This window comes from Mya arenaria, chromosome 8 (assembly GCF_026914265.1).
Source record: "Mya arenaria isolate MELC-2E11 chromosome 8, ASM2691426v1".
Classification (NCBI taxonomy): Eukaryota; Metazoa; Mollusca; class Bivalvia; order Myida; family Myidae; genus Mya; species Mya arenaria.
Window position 1 is genome coordinate 68219165 of NC_069129.1, and position 18495 is coordinate 68237659.

The following is an 18495-nucleotide window of genomic DNA, read 5'->3' on the forward strand; positions in this document are numbered from 1 at the left end:
TGTTCGTGGACAACCTTAGATTACAAACACATATTTTCTAAATACATTTATACAGTAAGGTGAAAACTTTATTTTATACTCAATACGGGCCATCCAGTTGTAACTTAAATGCGTATGTTTCGTCGATTTTCCGCTATTTTGCTAGACATGCAGTTATGTTCTTAAGCAGAAAGATGAGAAATGAAAATATCAACCTGTTGTCATCATGCTTGATTTAATTTTAAAATTAACCTCAGACAAGTATACGGTATTACGTTTTAGCGTTAAACTACTGGTTTATCTGAGTAAAATGTAAGTGTGAATATCGAAGGTCTGTGTGTCTTACTTTATAATATAGATCAGAGGCTGTAAACGGATGAATAGGAGTTTTGGCAAGTCTCACAAGAGACCCCAGTTGAAGTTTTGAAAGACACGATCGCTGGAGGATTAATCATGGCCCGTCAACGTTGGGGAAAAAGAATCGAGTTTTTCCTTACTGCTGTCGGATTTTCCGTCGGTGTCGGCGACTTATGGCGGTTTCCCTATCTGGTTATGAAAAATGGCGGAGGTAGGTGTTTCAATTGTTCACTAACCTTGTCAGAAAGTTTTTTTAGTTTACAGGATGCTCAAATATGCATTGTTTCACACACACATTGTGATTCATAAAGCAAATTATACATTTCGTGACATACTTAAAAATGTTAACACAGAAATGTTTTTCATAAGGTTTAATGGGAATTAAATATATATTATTCAGAAGGCTGATTTTAATGAGAATTAAATATATATTATTCAGAAGGCTGATTTAAATGAGAATTAATTATATATTATTCAGTAGGCTGATTTTAATGAGAATTATATATATATTATTGAGAAGGCTTATTTCAATGAGAATTATATATATATTATTGAGAAGGCTTATTTCAATGAGAATTAAATATATATTATTCAGAAGGCTGATTGTAAATGAATTTTCAGTTTCGAACTGCACAACGCAACTACATAATAAGCCATACATATAAACGTTAATATAAAGAACATATTGAAACAATCTCACTCGTGTGTAACGAAAATAAAACAAACACGATAAGGAGACCTGTGAAGACAATGAATGTTATAAGTCCGGTACATCTGGGTTTAAGGAGACCCGTGAGGACACTGGATGTTATATGCCCGGTACATCTGGGTTTAAGGAGACCCGTGAGGACACTGGATGTTATATGCCCGGTACATCTGGGTTTAAGAAGACCCGTGAGGACAATGGATGTTATATGCCCGGTACATCTGGGTTTAAGGAGACCCGTGAGGACACTGGATGTTATATGCCCGGTACATCTGGGTTTAAGGAGACCCGTGAGGACACTGGATGTTATATGCCCGGTACATCTGGGTTTAAGGAGACCCGTGAGGACACTGGATGTTATATGTCCGGTACATCTTCTAGCTTTACGGAGCCCGTCAAGACAATGAGTCCGATATGTCCGGTTCACCTTCTAGCTTTACGGAGACCCGTGAAGACAATAAATGTTATATGTCCGGTACGTCTGCTAGCTTTAAGGAGACCTGTGAAGACAATGAATGCTTTATGGCCGGTAAAATATGCTAGCTTAAAGGAGACCCGTAAAGACAATGAATGCTTCATGGCCGGTAAAATAAGCTAGCTTTAAGGTATTAGCCATGTAATACAACTCGGGAAACATCGGGTAACATCGACATATATCGCCACTCGCCGTAACAGATCGCGACGAACATCGGGCGTATTCGGCCTGTCCCGGATGTTGCTATTTTTAGAAACGGAGGGTATTTCCCGGCTATTCATAGGTCAATAATGGAATTTCTACATCGTAGGATTTGGAAACATTGTGATGTTTTTCTCATGAATATACGTTTAAAATAAATAAACACTAAAAGTACACGCTGACAGTTGATTACGATACATCTAACAATTTGAGTTATTACAGTTAAACATGGATTATAAGTTAAATATACGCGTAAGAGAAGATTTTCTCTCGAAAAAACGAACTGTCAACACGGCATGGAATCAAAGGGCTCTGAATGTAAGTATCCTTGAGCAGTTTTGTACGTTGATGTGTTCAAAAACGTTTGTTTTTTTAATTTATCTTTGGAATTCTTAAATCATTTTTATTAGCTAAATGTTTAGTCAGCATGTTCATATTTTACATGTACTTATGTACATGTTACATATTTTTATATGTACTTGTGATGATGATGATGATGATGATGATGATGATGATGGTGATGATGATGATGGTGATGATGATGATGATGATGATGATGATGAATTTTATTTAATAATTTTCTATATATATATATATACATGTATGTATCAGCTTGTTGTTGTTGTTTTTCAAAATAATGTCGAGAAATATTAAACTGTTTATATTTTATTTTGTATATGTATGGCAGTATAATTATCTATACTAATTAGTTAGAAAGGCTTTAAAGTACAACTTTTTTCCTTTACAGCACTAAACATTCTTGATGGGTAAAGTACCTGAAGGTGCATGAAAACCAAATCAGCATTGACTCAGCATTGAGTAGTTATCATCTGTGCACACACTACAAGTACAAAGCATGGGAACAGACCAAACTTCAAATGTTGAAGAGTGAAGAATTATTATGAAAAAAACTAATTGTTAGAATACCAATGACGAAATAAAACAGATACACATCAAATTACCCACAGAGAATGTTTACATGTTATAATATTAAAAAAAAACATTAGTTGAGAACTTTCACTCTGATATTTTTGGAGGGGCGAGCCCACTTAGTGTTCTTGTTTCTTCACATATTTTAGTTTTAAAGTTCACTCATTTGTTTTAAACTCTGTATTCTGAGTTAGTATCATAAGTAAAATTCATTTATTTGAAAGAGTACATTTTATGAATAAGTCCAATTAAGCTTTATAATTTTTTAGAAGAAAAAGGTTGATTTTTAAGCATTTTATTAGCTATAAAAATGTATGGTAACATGACATTATGTATATTTTCTTCAAAACTGGACGGTAAACTATCATAAATTGTCTTTTAAATTGTTCAATAGACATCATAGATAATATCTAAAATGATTTCAGCAGCTTGCCTTATAGTTAACTATTGTTTATGAATTTTATAAAACTGCTATATATTTTCAAACATCGAAAAACTGCTCTTTTCCGAAGAATCGTAAGATCAATCAAAATGATTTTTTTCCATGTGTATCAATAATGTGTTCGTTTGAACTTAAGTTTTCTGTTAACTGAAGTTTATTTTACCAGAAACTATTGTGTTTATTTCATAATCTCTGATAATGCGAAAAAAAATCAAATATAGACAAAATATTTACTTGTCGCTTTTTGTAGCCCTTGGAGTTTTGGGGTGGGTGTAATGAAACACAAATAACTTTTTTAATTCACGGTAAAAATTCTTCAAAATTTGGATAAAAGTCCTATAGTGTACCGTGATTATAACTATGTTGTCGATTAAAGCTTTTAAAAAAGTGTGTATTACGCGGCTAATACCTTAAGGAGACTCGTGGAGACAATGAACGTTATATATGGCCGGTACATCAGTAAACTTCAAGGAGAACCGTGAACACAATGACTTCTATATGTCCGATACATCTTCAAGCTTTAAGGAGACCCGTGAATACAATGAATAAGTTATGCTCGGTTTATCTGCTAGCTTTAAGATCTCTCAAAAACAACGAGTCCTATATGCCCGATAAATATGTTAGCTTAAAGGAGACTCGTTAAGGCAATTACTGATATATGTCCGGTTTTTGTGCTAGCTTAAAGGAGGCTCGCTAAGACAATGAAAATCTTGTGGTCGGTTAAAAAGGCTAGCTTTAAGGAGACTCGAGAAAACAACGGAAATTATTTGACCGGCTAAAAAAGCTTGCCTTGAGGAGACTTATGAAAATAAAGTATGTTATTTGCTCTGTAAAATATGCATTTTTAAGGAGAACCCGCGAAGGCAACGTATCCTATACACACGGTTAAATAGGCTAGCTTCAATGAGAGTCGTGAAGACAACAAATGCTATATACCCGATAAAATAGGCTGGCTTAAATGAGGGTCGTGAAGACAACAAATGCTATATACCCGGTAAAATAGGTTAGCTTAAATGAGAGTCGTGAAGACAACAAATGCTATATACCCGGTAAAATAGGCTAGCTTGAATGAGGGTCGTGAAGACAACAAATGCTATATACCCGGTTAAATAGGCTAGCTTAAATGAGGGTCGTGAAGACAACAAATGCTATATACCCGGTAAAATAGGCTAGCTTAAATGAGGGTCGTGAAGACAACAAATGCTATATACCCGGTAAAATAGGCTAGCTTAAATGAGGGTCGTGAAGACAACAAATACTATATACACGGTAAAATAGGCTAGCTTAAATGAGGGTCGTGAAGACAACAAATACTATATACACGGTAAAATAGGCTAGCTTAAATGAGGGTCGTGAAGACAACAAATGCTATATACCCGGTAAAATAGGCTAGCTTTAATGAGAGTCGTGAAGACAACAAATGCTATATACACGGTAAAATAGGCTAGCTTTAATGAGAGTCGTGAAGACAACAAATGCTATATACACGGTAAAATAGGCTAGCTTAAATGAGGGTCGTGAAGACAACAAATGCTATATACCCGGTAAAATAGGCTAGCTTAAATGAGGGTCGTGAAGACAACAAATGCTATATACCCGGTAAAATAGGCTAGCTTTAATGAGAGTCGTGAAGACAACAAATGCTATATACCCGGTAAAATAGGCTAGCTTTAACGAGAGTCGTGAAGACAACAAATGCTATATACCCGGTAAAATAGGCTAGCTTTAATGAGAGTCGTGAAGACAACAAATGCTATATACACGGTAAAATAGGCTAGCTTAAATGAGGGTCGTGAAGACAACAAATGCTATATACCCGGTAAAATAGGCTAGCTTAAATGAGGGTCGTGAAGACAACAAATGCTATATACCCGGTAAAATAGGCTAGCTTAAATGAGAGTCGTGAAGACAACAAATGCTATATACCCGGTAAAATAGGCTAGCTTAAATGAGGGTCGTGAAGACAACAAATGCTATATACCCGGTAAAATAGGCTAGCTTTAACGAGAGTCGTGAAGACAACAAATGCTATATACCCGGTAAAATAGGCTAGCTTTAATTAGAGTCGTGAAGACAACAAATGCTATATACCCGGTAAAATAGGCTAGCTTTAATGAGAGTCGTGAAGACAACAAATGCTATATACTCGGTCAAATAGGCTAGCTTAAATGAGGGTCGTGAAGACACCAAATGCTATATACACGGTTAAGTAGGCTAGCTTTAATGAAAGTCGTGAAGACAACAAATGCTATATACCCGGTAAAATAGGTTAGCTTAAATGAGGGTCGTGAAGACAACAAATGCTATATACACGGTTAAATAGGCTAGCTTCAATTAGAGTCGTGAAGACAACGAATGCTAAATACTAGCAAAAAAAAGCTAGCTTCAATGAGGGTCGTGAAGACAACAAATGCTATATACCCGGTAAAATAGGCTAGCTTAAATGAGGATCGTGAAGCAACGAATGCTATATACTCGGTCAAATATGCTAGCTTTAATGAGAGTCGTGAAGTCAACGAATACTATATGCCTGGTAAAACAGGCTAGCTTAAATGAGAGTCGTGAATACAACGAATGTTATATACTCGATAAAGTTGGCTAGCTTCATCGAAGGTCGTGAAGACAAAGAATGCTATATACCAGGTAAAAAAGGCTAGCTTAAATGAGGGTCGTGAAGACAACGACTGCTCTATATCCGGTAGAATATGCTAGCGTTGATGCGAGTCTTGAAGACAATAAATGCTGTATGCCCGGTAAAATAGGCTAGCTTCAATGAGGGTCGTGAAGGCAATGAATGCAATATACCCGGTAATATAGGTTAGCTTCAATGAAGGTCGTGAAGACAATAAACGCTATATGCCCGACAAAATAGGCAAGATTAAGGAGACGCGTGAAGATAATAAACGCCATATGCCCGGTAAAATAGGCTAGCTTCAAGGAGACTCGTGAAGACAGTAAATGCTATATGCCCGGTAAAATAGGCTAGCTTCAAGGAGACTCGTGAAGACAATAAATGCTATATGCCAAGTAAAATAGGCTAGCTTCAATGAGACTCGTGAAGACAATAAATGCTTTATGCTCAGCAAAATAGGTAAGCTTAAGGAGACCGTGGCGACAATAAATGCTATATGCCCAGTAAAATAGGCTAGCTTCAATGAGACTCGTGAAGACAGTAAATGCTATATACCCAGTAAAATAGGCTAGCTTCAAGGAGACTCGTGAAGACAGTAAATGCTATATGCCCAGTAAAATAGGCTAGCTTCAAGGAGACTCGTGAAGACAGTAAATGCTATATGCCCAGTAAAATAGGCTAGCTTCAAGGAGACTCTTGAAGACAGTAAATGCTATATGCCCAGTAAAATAGGCTAGCTTCAATGAGGCTCGTGAAGACAGTAAATGCTATATGCCCAGTAAAATAGGCTAGCTTCAAGGAGACTCGTGAAGACAATAAATGTTATATGCCCAGTAAAATAGGCTAGCTTCAAGGAGACTCGTGAAGACAATAAATGCTATATGCCAAGTAAAATAGGCTAGCTTCAATGAGACTCGTGAAGACAATAAATGCTATATGCCCAGTAAAATAGGCTAGCTTCAAGGAGACTCGTGAAGACAATAAATGTTATATGCCCAGTAAAATAGGCTAGCTTCAATGAGACTCGTGAAGACAGTAAATGCTATATGCCCAGTAAAATAGGCTAGCTTCAATGAGACTCGTGAAGACAATAAATGCTATATGCCCAGTAAAATAGGCTAGTTTCAATGAGACTCGTGAATACAGTAAATGCTATATGCCCAGTAAAATAGGCTAGCTTCAATGAGACTCGTGAAGACAGTAAATGTTATATGCCCAGTAAAATAGGCTAGCTTCAAGGAGACTCGTGAAGACAATAAATGCTATATGCCCAGTAAAATAGGCTAGCTTCAATGAGACTCGTGAAGACAGTAAATGCTATATGCCAAGTAAAATAGGCTAGCTTCAATGAGATTCGTGAAGACAATAAATGCTATATGCCCAGTAAAATAGGCTAGCTTCAATGAGACTCGTGAAGACAATAAATGCTATATGCCCAGTAAAATAGGCTAGTTTCAATGAGACTCGTGAAGACAATAAATGTTATATGCCCAGTAAAATAGGCTAGCTTCAAGGAGACTCGTGAAGACAGTAAATGCTATATGCCCAGTAAAATAGGCTAGCTTCAAGGAGACTCGTGAAGACAGTAAATGCTATATGCCCAGTAAAATAGGCTAGCTTCAATGAGACTCGTGAAGACAGTAAATGCTATATGCCCAGTAAAATAGGCTAGCTTCAAGGAGACTCGTGAAGACAGTAAATGCTATATGCCCAGTAAAATAGGCTAGCTTCAAGGAGACTCGTGAAGACAATAAATGCTATATGCCCAGTAAAATAGGCTAGCTTCAAGGAGACTCGTGAAGACAGTAAATGCTATATGCCAAGTAAAATAGGCTAGCTTCAATGAGACTCGTGAAGACAGTAAATGCTATATGCCCAGTAAAATAGGCTAGCTTCAAGGAGACTCGTGAAGACAGTAAATGCTATATGCCCAGTAAAATAGGCTAGCTTCAATGAGACTCGTGAAGACAATAAATGCTTTATGCCCAGCAAAATAGGTAAGCTTAAGGAGACCTTGACGACAATAAATGCTATATGCCCAGTAAAATAGGCTAGCTTCAATGAGACTCGTGAAGACAGTAAATGCTATATGCCCAGTAAAATAGGCTAGCTTCAAGGAGACTCGTGAAGACAGTAAATGCTTTATGCCCAGTAAAATAGGCTAGCTTCAAGGAGACTCGTGAAGACAGTAAATGCTATATGCCCAGTAAAATAGGCTAGCTTCAAGGAGACTCGTGAAGACAGTAAATGCTATATGCCCAGTAAAATAGGCTAGCTTCAATGAGACTCGTGAAGACAATAAATGCTATATGCCCAGTAAAATAGGCTAGCTTCAATGAGACTCGTGAAGACAATAAATGCTATATGCCCAGTAAAATAGGCTAGCTTCAAGGAGACTCGTGAAGACAATAAATGCTATATGCCCAGTAAAATAGGCTAGCTTCAAGGAGACTCGTGAAGACAATAAATGCTATATGCCCAGTAAAATAGGCTAGCTTCAATGAGACTCGTGAAGACAGTAAATGCTATATGCCAAGTAAAATAGGCTAGCTTCAATGAGACTCGTGAAGACAATAAATGCTATATGCCCAGTAAAAAAAGGCTAGTTTCAATGAGACTCGTGAAGACAATAAATGATATATGCCCAGTAAAATAGGCTAGTTTCAATGAGACTCGTGAATACAGTAAATGCTATATGCCAAGTAAAATAGGCTAGCTTCAATGAGACTCGTGAAGATAGTAAATGCTATATGCCCAGTAAAATAGGCTAGCTTCAATGAGACTCGTGAAGACAATAAATGCTATATGCCCAGTAAAATAGGCTAGCTTCAAGGAGACTCGTGAAGACAGTAAATGCTAAAATAGGCTAGCTTCAATGAGACTCGTGAAGACAGTAAATGCTATATGCCCAGTAAAATAGGCTAGCTTCAAGGAGACTCGTGAAGATAATAAATGCTATATGCCCAGTAAAATAGGCTAGCTTCAATGAGACTCGTGAAGACAATAAATGCTATATGCCCAGTAAAATAGGCTAGCTTCAAGGAGACTCGTGAAGACAATAAATGCTATATGCCAAGTAAAATAGGCTAGCTTCAAGGAGACTCGTGAAGACAATAAATGCTATATGCCAAGTAAAATAGGCTAGCTTCAAGGAGACTCGTGAAGACAATAAATGCTATATGCCCAGTAAAATAGGCTAGCTTCAAGGAGACTCGTGAAGACAGTAAATGCTATATGCCCAGTAAAATAGGCTAGCTTCAAGGAGACTCGTGAAGACAATAAATGCTATATGCCCAGTAAAATAGGCTAGCTTCAAGGAGACTCGTGAAGACAATAAATGCTATATTCCCAGTAAAATAGGCTAGCTTCAATGAGACTCGTGAAGACAATAAATGCTATATGCCCAGTAAAATAGGCTAGCTTCAAGGAGACTCGTGAAGACAATAAATGCTATATGCCCAGTAAAATAGGCTAGCTTCAAGGAGACTCGTGAAGACAATAAATGCTATATGCCCAGTAAAATAGGCTAGCTTCAAGGAGACTCGTGAAGACAATAAATGCTATATGCCCAGTAAAATAGGCTAGCTTCAATGAGACTCGTGAAGACAGTAAATGCTATATGCCCAGTAAAATAGGCTAGCTTCAAGGAGACTCGTGAAGACAATAAATGCTATATGCCCAGTAAAATAGGCTAGCTTCAATGAGACTCGTGAAGACAATAAATGCTATATGCCCAGTAAAATAGGCTAGCTTCAAGGAGACTCGTAAAGGCAATAAATGCTATATGCCAAGTAAAATTAGCTAGCTTAAAGGAGACTCGTGAAGACAATAAATGCTATATGCCCAGTAAAATAGGCTAGCTTCAATGAGACTCGTGAAGACAATAAATGCTATATGCCCGGTAAAATAGGCTAGCTTCAAGGAGACTCGTGAAGACAATAAATGCTACATGCCCGGTAAAATACGTAACCTTTAGGAAGACATGTGAAGATGTACGGAATTTTCCTGTTATAAAGCTAAAATTAAGGAACATATACATGCATTTGGATGTATAAACTTTTGCTAAAATAGTTTTTCTAAAAATATTTAACTGTTTTCCAACAAGTTGAAGTAACTATCAGTTTAAATGTTTCATAATCCATTGAACCAAGACCGTTAAATTGCTATATGCTCTACTTCTTGTATAAGCGAGTTAAGATGATAGATAGCTGTATCATAGTGTTAGGGCGTGTCCAATACTACACAATAACCCTAAAATGTTATTAAAACAAAATTAAGGGGTACATTCATGCATTTGCTATGAAGAGCTTTCTCTCTCTCGAAAGAAAAAAATAATGGCATTGGTATGACCACGGTTGGTGTAAAGATACTGTACAAACATAAAACACGTAACATATCAATCACAGATACTCCCATGGAGCGGGTAATCACAAATCCTTAAATTGGCAGTTAGTAATGATTTACTCACGTGTTTGCAGGTGCCTTTCTGATACCCATTGTCATCTTCAACGTGTTTGGCGCCATTCCAATCGTTTACCTCGAGATGATAATGGGGCAGTACTCACAGTCAGGGGCTGTGTCCGTGTGGAGGGTCTGTCCGCTTTTCAAAGGTAGGTTACGTTACATCATATATACCTGTGCTTTGCTCTGCCACCACTAGCAGTCAGGAGCCGCCCGCGTGTGGTGGGTCCGTCCGCCCTTAAAGGGTTTGTATCATTTGTATTTTGTATTAAATTTGTATCATCTGCAAAATGTTAGGCGACAAACAGACCGTATATCATCTACGCCTTCCAGAACTCCCAGTCAGTGGCCGTGCCTGTGTGGGTGATAATTCGACTAAAAGAGGGTTTTATTACGTACATTTATAATAATAAACTGGGAAGTATTCGCATAATCGGTCAAATGACATATTTAAAATCGATTTACTTAGGTTTGAAACAAATATATAACAGACCTTCACAGTTATAGCGCTTACAAAAGTCCATCATAGAACTTTCACATATACGTGTTCTAACATAAAATGACCTTTACTAAAGCAAAATGAATAGACTATCATGTATGCTAAACTTGTCTTTCCAGGCGTTGGATACGGAACGATTATCGCGACGTTCCTATTCTCCATCTACTATGCTGTCATCATTTGCTGGATGTTGTATTACTTCATCCACTCTTTATTCCCGAAACTGCCTTGGGACTCGTGTGATAACGACTGGAACATCAAGGAAACTTGCGTAAAGATCAGGTAATACATGGAAGGGATTATCCGCCAGTTCACTCATTATGCTTTATGACATTCTAGCATGCAAATTATTTCGTATGATGTATTTCAGAAAATATAACCAAAGTGATAATAAAAATTATATTACTGTAGCAGCCAATAAGAATGAAATATAGCATTAAAACTGCTAAGTAGTTTAAGAAGTGAAATAAAAATTATATGCAAAAATTGTCTACAACCACACATTTTTTCAGAAATAGCGATAAGAGTAACAGTTGGGGTTTATGGTTAATCTTATATATAAATTAACAAAATAGGTTGACATGCCAACGTTGGGGGTAATACTTCTAGAAGTAGGTGGTGTGACCCCCGAAGACAGGATACTGGTACGTAGGGGACATCTAGGGCTTACACCTTATATCAGGCAATACAAGCCAGCTTTGGGTCAGGTTTACTAAAATGACTACAAGGGTCAAGGACTACATTTTTCGCCAGTGTGTGGACTTTTGATGGGGTTTAAATACAACTAGGAGGAGGTGATGCGACACTCAAAGACCGGGTACTTCTACTTAGCTGGGACATATTGAGCTTACATTTGGTACCAGCGAATAAGAGCCGGCTTGGGGTCAGGTTGACCATAAATGACACTGTATCAAGATTTATTCGCTTAAAGCATTTACTTGTCAGAAAATATAGGGTTTGTTTATACGTGACAATGTAGAAATGCATCTTGAACTGTTTTGATGATTTTCAAGGTTATGATGAAATATAGAGGAAACGATAATTAGTATATTATACCCTCCAGTACACCAGAGGTGATTATATATATCGTCCGTACCGGATGGGATAAGTTTGTATTGAACAGAGACTTCTGTCACACGGAACTCCTCGTAGTACAGCCCCTAGAGGTATTTGTGTGCATTTTTTGTCCAGAGCGTTTCTTGGTATATTTAACTATTTAACACAAAATGCTTAGCTTTCTAACACACTGACCATCAAGGTCAGCAAAGGTCATGGTCAAGGTCATTTCAAGGTCGAAATGTGAAAAAGTGCTAAAATATCAGTTATTTACCTCAAATTGTTTTTAATAATTTACAAATTAATGAAATCTTCCGTTCAAAGTGCATTGTTCTGTAACATATAATTAATTCCTATCATAATAATCCAAAAGAGGACCGCATACGGTTTAATGGTAAGAAACACCAGCCAATTACGTACCATCACCTTATTCTGATTTTTGCTGAAAAATGTTCTAATTGTAATAATATTATTATTAAACAAGCAAGATTTTTCAATAGACTATATAGGCTATTTAGTATTTTGATGTTTTAGTCAATTTACATTGATGCTTCAAATCCTTATTTAATTAGTATAATCATGGTCATGTATGAATCATTGAAATTTAAATGGTCCACTATTTAGGTTATCTAAAGGTTACATACCACCTGAAAGTTAAACCTCTAATAAGCATTAAAACCTGGGTGACAATAAGTGGATTTTGAGGCAACAAAAGTAGATCAAGCGATGTTATATTCCGTATTGTTCAGACAATTCTGTGTTATATAAAACTGGCGCTATAAACTTCAAAAACGTGGCGCGGACCAAATAATCCAAAATGGCGCCCAAAATGGCGCTCAAGATAATAGATTGCCACCATAAATTGCAAATTCATATTAAATGTTAAAGTCGAATATGCCAATTATCCTTCAAAGGATACAAGTGAATATTCACATGGGTATTACTTCTCCTATGATGTACTTCAAAGTGAAATATGACATTGACCTCTTCAATGTTAAGGTCAAGGTCATTTCAAAGTGGAAGTACAAAAAAAACTTAAAAAATTATGTATACTTTTCTTCTTTCAAAGTTGTTTATGTTAAGTTTCGATGAACAGATGTGGAAAAACAGTAAATTGTATGTTCATTCACTCAAAATAATATTAAAGGGTATTTTTTATCTATATTTATTTAATCACCGTTGATTTGTAACCTTAAATAGTGCAAATGGTGATCTCACAATTGTTTTTGCTGTAAGATTCGCGAAGAGTTGTGTTTTCGTGCCAATAAATTCTTTTTAGATTTTTTTAAAGTTTATCACGGCACATTCATTCACAATATGATTACTGAGCTGGCCGTCATATATGTGCATTATTTTATCAGTAGTCAGAGAAAAGTGTCAGATTTCATTTAAACAACTGGTGCCATACCAATACATGTTGCCAAATGTTGATGCCACAATGTGCATTTCCATGATTTTTTTTATGTTTTAATGTAACTGTTGGATCCAATGAACAATGTTTTGATTGTAAGAATTAACACACAAAACGGGCCAAATTAATGTTAAGACCAATACTGATCATACAAAAATGCAGTTAACCGTGATATAAGAGGGTTTGAATTTTGTGTTTTGAAAATTACGTAAACCGATTGGAAAAATCCTTTTCAGTCAAAGAACTTGCAGTATCACTGCGACCACGACCCGATTAATTAGGCTTACAATTTGATAGCACATAACCTATATGCCAGAATGTGATTGTTATGGCCCTGCGTAGGCTTAATTAGAGCTGCAAATGGGTTTGTTTGGCTCCAAATGGGCTTTATTGCTGCCAACATGTGATCTATTAGGCACTGAGTAGTCTAAATGAAAGTTGCATATGTGTTTGTTTGGCTCTAAATGGGCTTTATGGTTGCCAATGTATGGTAAGTTTGGCACTGAGTAGCTTATATAAGATTTGTATATGTGCTTGTTGTCCTTAAATAACTTTTATGGTGCCAACATGTGGTATGTCAGACACTGAGTAGTCTGAACTATAGTTGTATATGTGCTTGTTGTCCTTAAATAGCCTTTATGGTGCCAACATGTGGTATGTCAGACACTGAGTAGTCTGAACTGTAGTTGTATATGTGCTTGTTGTCCTTAAATAGCCTTTATGGTGCCAACATGTGGTGTAATCCCTTCCATAGTAAAAGGCTTCCCGGGCCTCTTGGGTTAACTACATTTAACTGCCCTGGAAACATCGAGAACATCTGTTTCATGGCAAGATATTCATTATGACTTATAGGTAAGACCGACTGCCACAGACACCATGTGTTATTCAGGAGACCAGCGTCAGAACTAAGGTGGTAGTTCTTCGGCTCCTGGTAGTTCATACCCTCCCTTTTGTTTTTCTGTATGTTTATGAAACTGTATTTCTAGAGTTGTTGAAGATAGCGTTGCGACCACTATGGCGAGTAACGTAAGCTCCATCACGTCAACATTGTCGCCCGCACTGACGTCAACGGTGTCCAACCTTACGACGGCTGCCGTAGCTAAGATGAAGCCGGAAACGGCTTCCGAGCAGTTCTTTAAGTATGTGGTATAATATTTGTCTCAGTATATTCATTGTACACATTCCACTTTAACAATAAACGCTTGCAGCAAAATACAAAATTGCGACATTCACTTTATCGTGACTGTAAAAATATTCTGAGCTTGCATATTACAATTATCATATACGTTTTAATTGAAAATAATATGAATGTGTAATTTATATGTACGCCGGAAATTGTGTCGATGTCCGAATCATTTTATTCACACTGTGATCTTTTTATGTACATACTTAACGCCTGAAATGCAACTGGTACTACACCAAGTTGCAGTCTATATCTGCACATTTCACTACAACCTTTTAACAATGTAAGGTCTTAGTAGTAACTCTTCTGAATGTGGCGAGGTATGCCATGTATGTTTTCTGACATTTTGTGAGGGGAGGGGAGAAGCAGGTAGGTTTATGGACTGGTATTCTCACAGCATTGGTGCCCTTGTCAGTGTCAAAGATCATTGCTATCAGAGAACCTCTTTTTATTGATCGGACAAGATTTTTGATATTAAGGTCACCGCGACCTAGACCTTTTACCAACTGACCTCGAAATCAATAAGTGTCATCTGCTCGTATTTTATAAGGCCATGCATACCCTAGTTATCAATTGGACAAGGTTATGTATTCAAAATCAATAAGAACGTGACACTGTGCTTAACGACCTCAAAATCAAAATGAATCATCTGCTGGTCACTACTAACTTCCTTACCAAGTTTGAGTGTCGTTAGAGCAAGTATACTCTAGTTATCAATCAGACAAGCTTTTTTTTTATTTCCTAGGTCACAGGGGCCATCATCTTTTACCTCCTGACATCAAAATCAATTTGGAAAATCTGCTGGACATGACCAAGCTTCCTACCCAGTTTGGTTATTTTAAACTTAAGCGTACTCTAGTTACCAATGTACCAGTCAAGTGTAACCACGGCCCCCAGGTCCGGGGGTATACCGGGGATAGCCGGGGAAATGGGCCGTGTTTTTACCTTCCAGGTGCCCCCGCAGTGCCGGATGAATGCGGTGGTTTTGTCTATGCGCCAAGTTTAGCGGGGAATGGGCTTAACCTTGGGTCCCTGGGGTGCGGGGGCATTTGGCGGGGGTTTTTACCAGCAGTTCATCCCCGCAGAACAGGATTTTAGCCGGGGGTTTTGCCCGGGCTTGACTGGACCGAAATTCAAAGTCCCCGCTATTCCCCGGACCTGGGGGGGGGGGGGGGCGTGGTTACAATTGACTTGTGCATATATGGCAAGGTTTTGGTCTACCGACCGACAGACGGACAGACGGACGGACGGACCGACAGACATATGCGGGGCATAAAACATTTACACTACACGTTTGAAAGCAATCCTGGAATATTAATCAGAATAAACTTCTTGATGCAGAAAGTTCAGATTCAAACGCTGGTGTAAACAATACACATCAACGGCTACACGGGCATCGATTTATACGCTGTAAGAATATTGCGATCAGCACCGTAGTTTATAGTTTCCAGTTTTTATCCTGCAGGTACGAAGCGTTAAAGATATCCGAGGGTCTTGAGGAGCTGGGCGCCGTCAACTGGCCTATCTTTGGCTGCCTCGCCGCCATTGAGGTTGTCTGCTTTCTCTGTATATTCAAGGGCGTCAAACTCACTGGAAAGGTATACCAGGTGTCCAAAAATGATGATGCATGATGTAACGTGTATTTTTATGTCTATTTCCGACCTTGGATCAACCGTTTAAATAACACTCAAAAGGTTTTATCCAAATAAAAATACACCCATACACCCATATCTATGAAGCGGTGATGCAGGGTAAAAGGTTTAAAGGTGAACTGAACTGTAATTTCTAGTTCTTAATTTTATTCATTGTTTCTACTAAACGCGCTCAAGTTTAATATACAAAGCGTAAATTTTGCTTCTACGGTCTACCGTTACCACGGAATCCGGCCTCTGTTCTGCCCATTCTATGGTTGCTAGATGAATTAATGCCCTTGAAATGAGTGGACACTGTGTTGTCTCCCTTTGTTTTAAGTGCGCATGCCCAGCGAGTACCACAATGCATTGCACCATTTACCACAAAGCATTGCTTTAATTTCCCAGAAAATGTTAGATATTTCTGGGTTTCTGATATCGCCTACATATTGATATAAGAATTAAATCTACAAGATCTACGTAGTCGGTTTGAATAGCGATACGAAGTGTTTTATATAAAGTCAGTCTGTATCCTTGCGATAAATATAAACGTGTTACTTCCCTTGGATTAAAATAAGCCATTTAAAATGGAGGCCATGGCAACACTACTGTCAGAAACCGTCAATGACAGACAAGTCAGTGGCACAAAATAAGGTAGCGATAATGCAGACGATCTTAAACTTTTACGACCGTGCTCGTATGTTGGGGCAGCTGGTTGAAATGGATTGATTTACCAAACAATAATTGCAGTGCCATTCAATCGTAATACTTGCGAGGACTTGGACAGGTTATACACATTGGAGATTTTTTGATACAAGGAAATTGGAACAACCAGCATTCCAAAATATTGCTTTACATTTGGCTGTTTTAAGTCAGCATTTTTAATGGAATGCTGTGTTGCACTCTACTTAGGAAGATAAAATTGTGAGTGATAAAGGTGAGTATTTTGATAATTACTTGTATTTTATCAAAGAATGACCTCCACAATAACAGTTAACAGTAAATCTGTGAGGAAAAGTGGGCCCAATGATGGGCTCGAACCTATGATCACTAAAACACTAACCGATGCCCCATGTTCGTATAGGAATACCCACAAACTTCACCCCTCTCCCTTTTATCTAAAGACTTGTCAAGACACCCTTGCATTTAACATAAAAGTTAACCTTGGATGAACAGTGTGTCCGGGACTCTAGCCAAAAAACACTCAAAAGTTAGGATGGAATTCTTATTAACTTAACTAACCAAGCTGCTGCTTCCCCAAATACAATGCACACTACAACAATAAGGCAACTATCAATTCATTGCTGGAATTTTATACCCCGACATCCTTTTTTTGCCGCCACGTTCAAATATTGACTCAAATAAAAATGTTGATCTAGTGTACCGGTATGTATTTGCATATCGGTCCAGAACTGTCTAGGAACTGAGTTTATTCTTCGATGTAAAACATTGACTTATAAAAAAGGAGAAATGTTATGATCTTGATTGTGGTTCGTCTAGAAACTCATGTTTATGGCCCCTTATGCATTAAGAAAGAACATGAACATTCATCTAATGAACAACAAAATACCCCCATTTAAAAACAATGGTTGAAAAGCAATTAATTTATATTGGCCAAAAAGAGACTTTGAGATTTTAAAGACCGTAATTCACATTTTAAATACAACAATGGTTGGTTTTCATTTAAGTGATACTCACTTATTTTGCCTATTTATTGAAAGTATGTTGTAAAATAAATCTGTAAACAAATCATTGAGCTAGAGTTATGGGCCTTTAGCCCCCATAATCACATGATTTAACACTTTTAGGAACCGCTTAAAAGGGAGTGATCCATAAAAATAATAAAACAAATAAAAACAAGAAAGACTGAAAACAATCATAAATCAACAACTTTAGAGTTTGTGGAAAGTTCAGTTCATAATTCTGGGTGAAAATAAGGTTCAGTGATTTTAATAGAAATTTGTACTATTTACAGTCATCAAAAGGCTGTTGATCCTTCAATTGTGCAATTTTTAATAGAGGCTTGATTTACAATGGGAAATTCAAGGGCGGATTCAGTATTTGATACTGGGAGGCATAATGTAGGGGCAAAAACATTTAATTTGCAGCCCGCCATCATAACTGAAATGTATTTGGTTAAAAGCATTGGCAGTGGTGTTTGAAATTTTCACAATTTCTTGATCGAAATGGTGCATTTTGGGGATATTATTTTATTACTCTTTTTCTACTATATTGAAACAAAACTGATCTTAGATATTGGGGGGGGGGGGGGGGGTTGTCCCCATCCCACTGGATCTGCTTGTGAAATTCTCTATCAAATTGTGACAAATCAGAAACTTAAAATATTAATGCTTTAAGACAAACTTCTTATCATTCTAAATTTGTGTTGTACAGCAGACTGAAAAATCTTTGGGGGGGGGGGGGGGGGGGTTCTGAATTATTTTGATTAAACCCCACTTGAAAATATATATGTTTACCATATTTACAAGTACCGGTATACAAGTCATTTTGTGAACAAAAAGCAATCAGCTG

The 18495-nt window shown here is 37.3% G+C and overlaps 1 protein-coding gene across 2 annotated transcripts in view; it reads left to right on the plus strand.

The window, feature by feature from the left end:
• Positions 1-294: 294 nt before the first annotated feature.
• LOC128242190 (sodium- and chloride-dependent glycine transporter 1-like) overlaps positions 295-18495 on the plus strand; it is a 37767-nt gene continuing 19566 nt past the window's right edge. The window contains exons 1-5 of one of the 2 annotated variants that reach the window (XM_052959263.1): positions 295-547; positions 10201-10332; positions 10802-10964; positions 14136-14288; positions 15798-15930. In XM_052959263.1, the coding sequence (XP_052815223.1) occupies positions 433-547; positions 10201-10332; positions 10802-10964; positions 14136-14288; positions 15798-15930 (696 nt within the window). In that variant the 5' untranslated portion in view covers positions 295-432. Of the gene's footprint in view, positions 548-10200; positions 10333-10801; positions 10965-11257; positions 11327-14135; positions 14289-15797; positions 15931-18495 lie in introns of those variants that run through there. The other variant, XM_052959264.1, reaches the window with a different exon arrangement.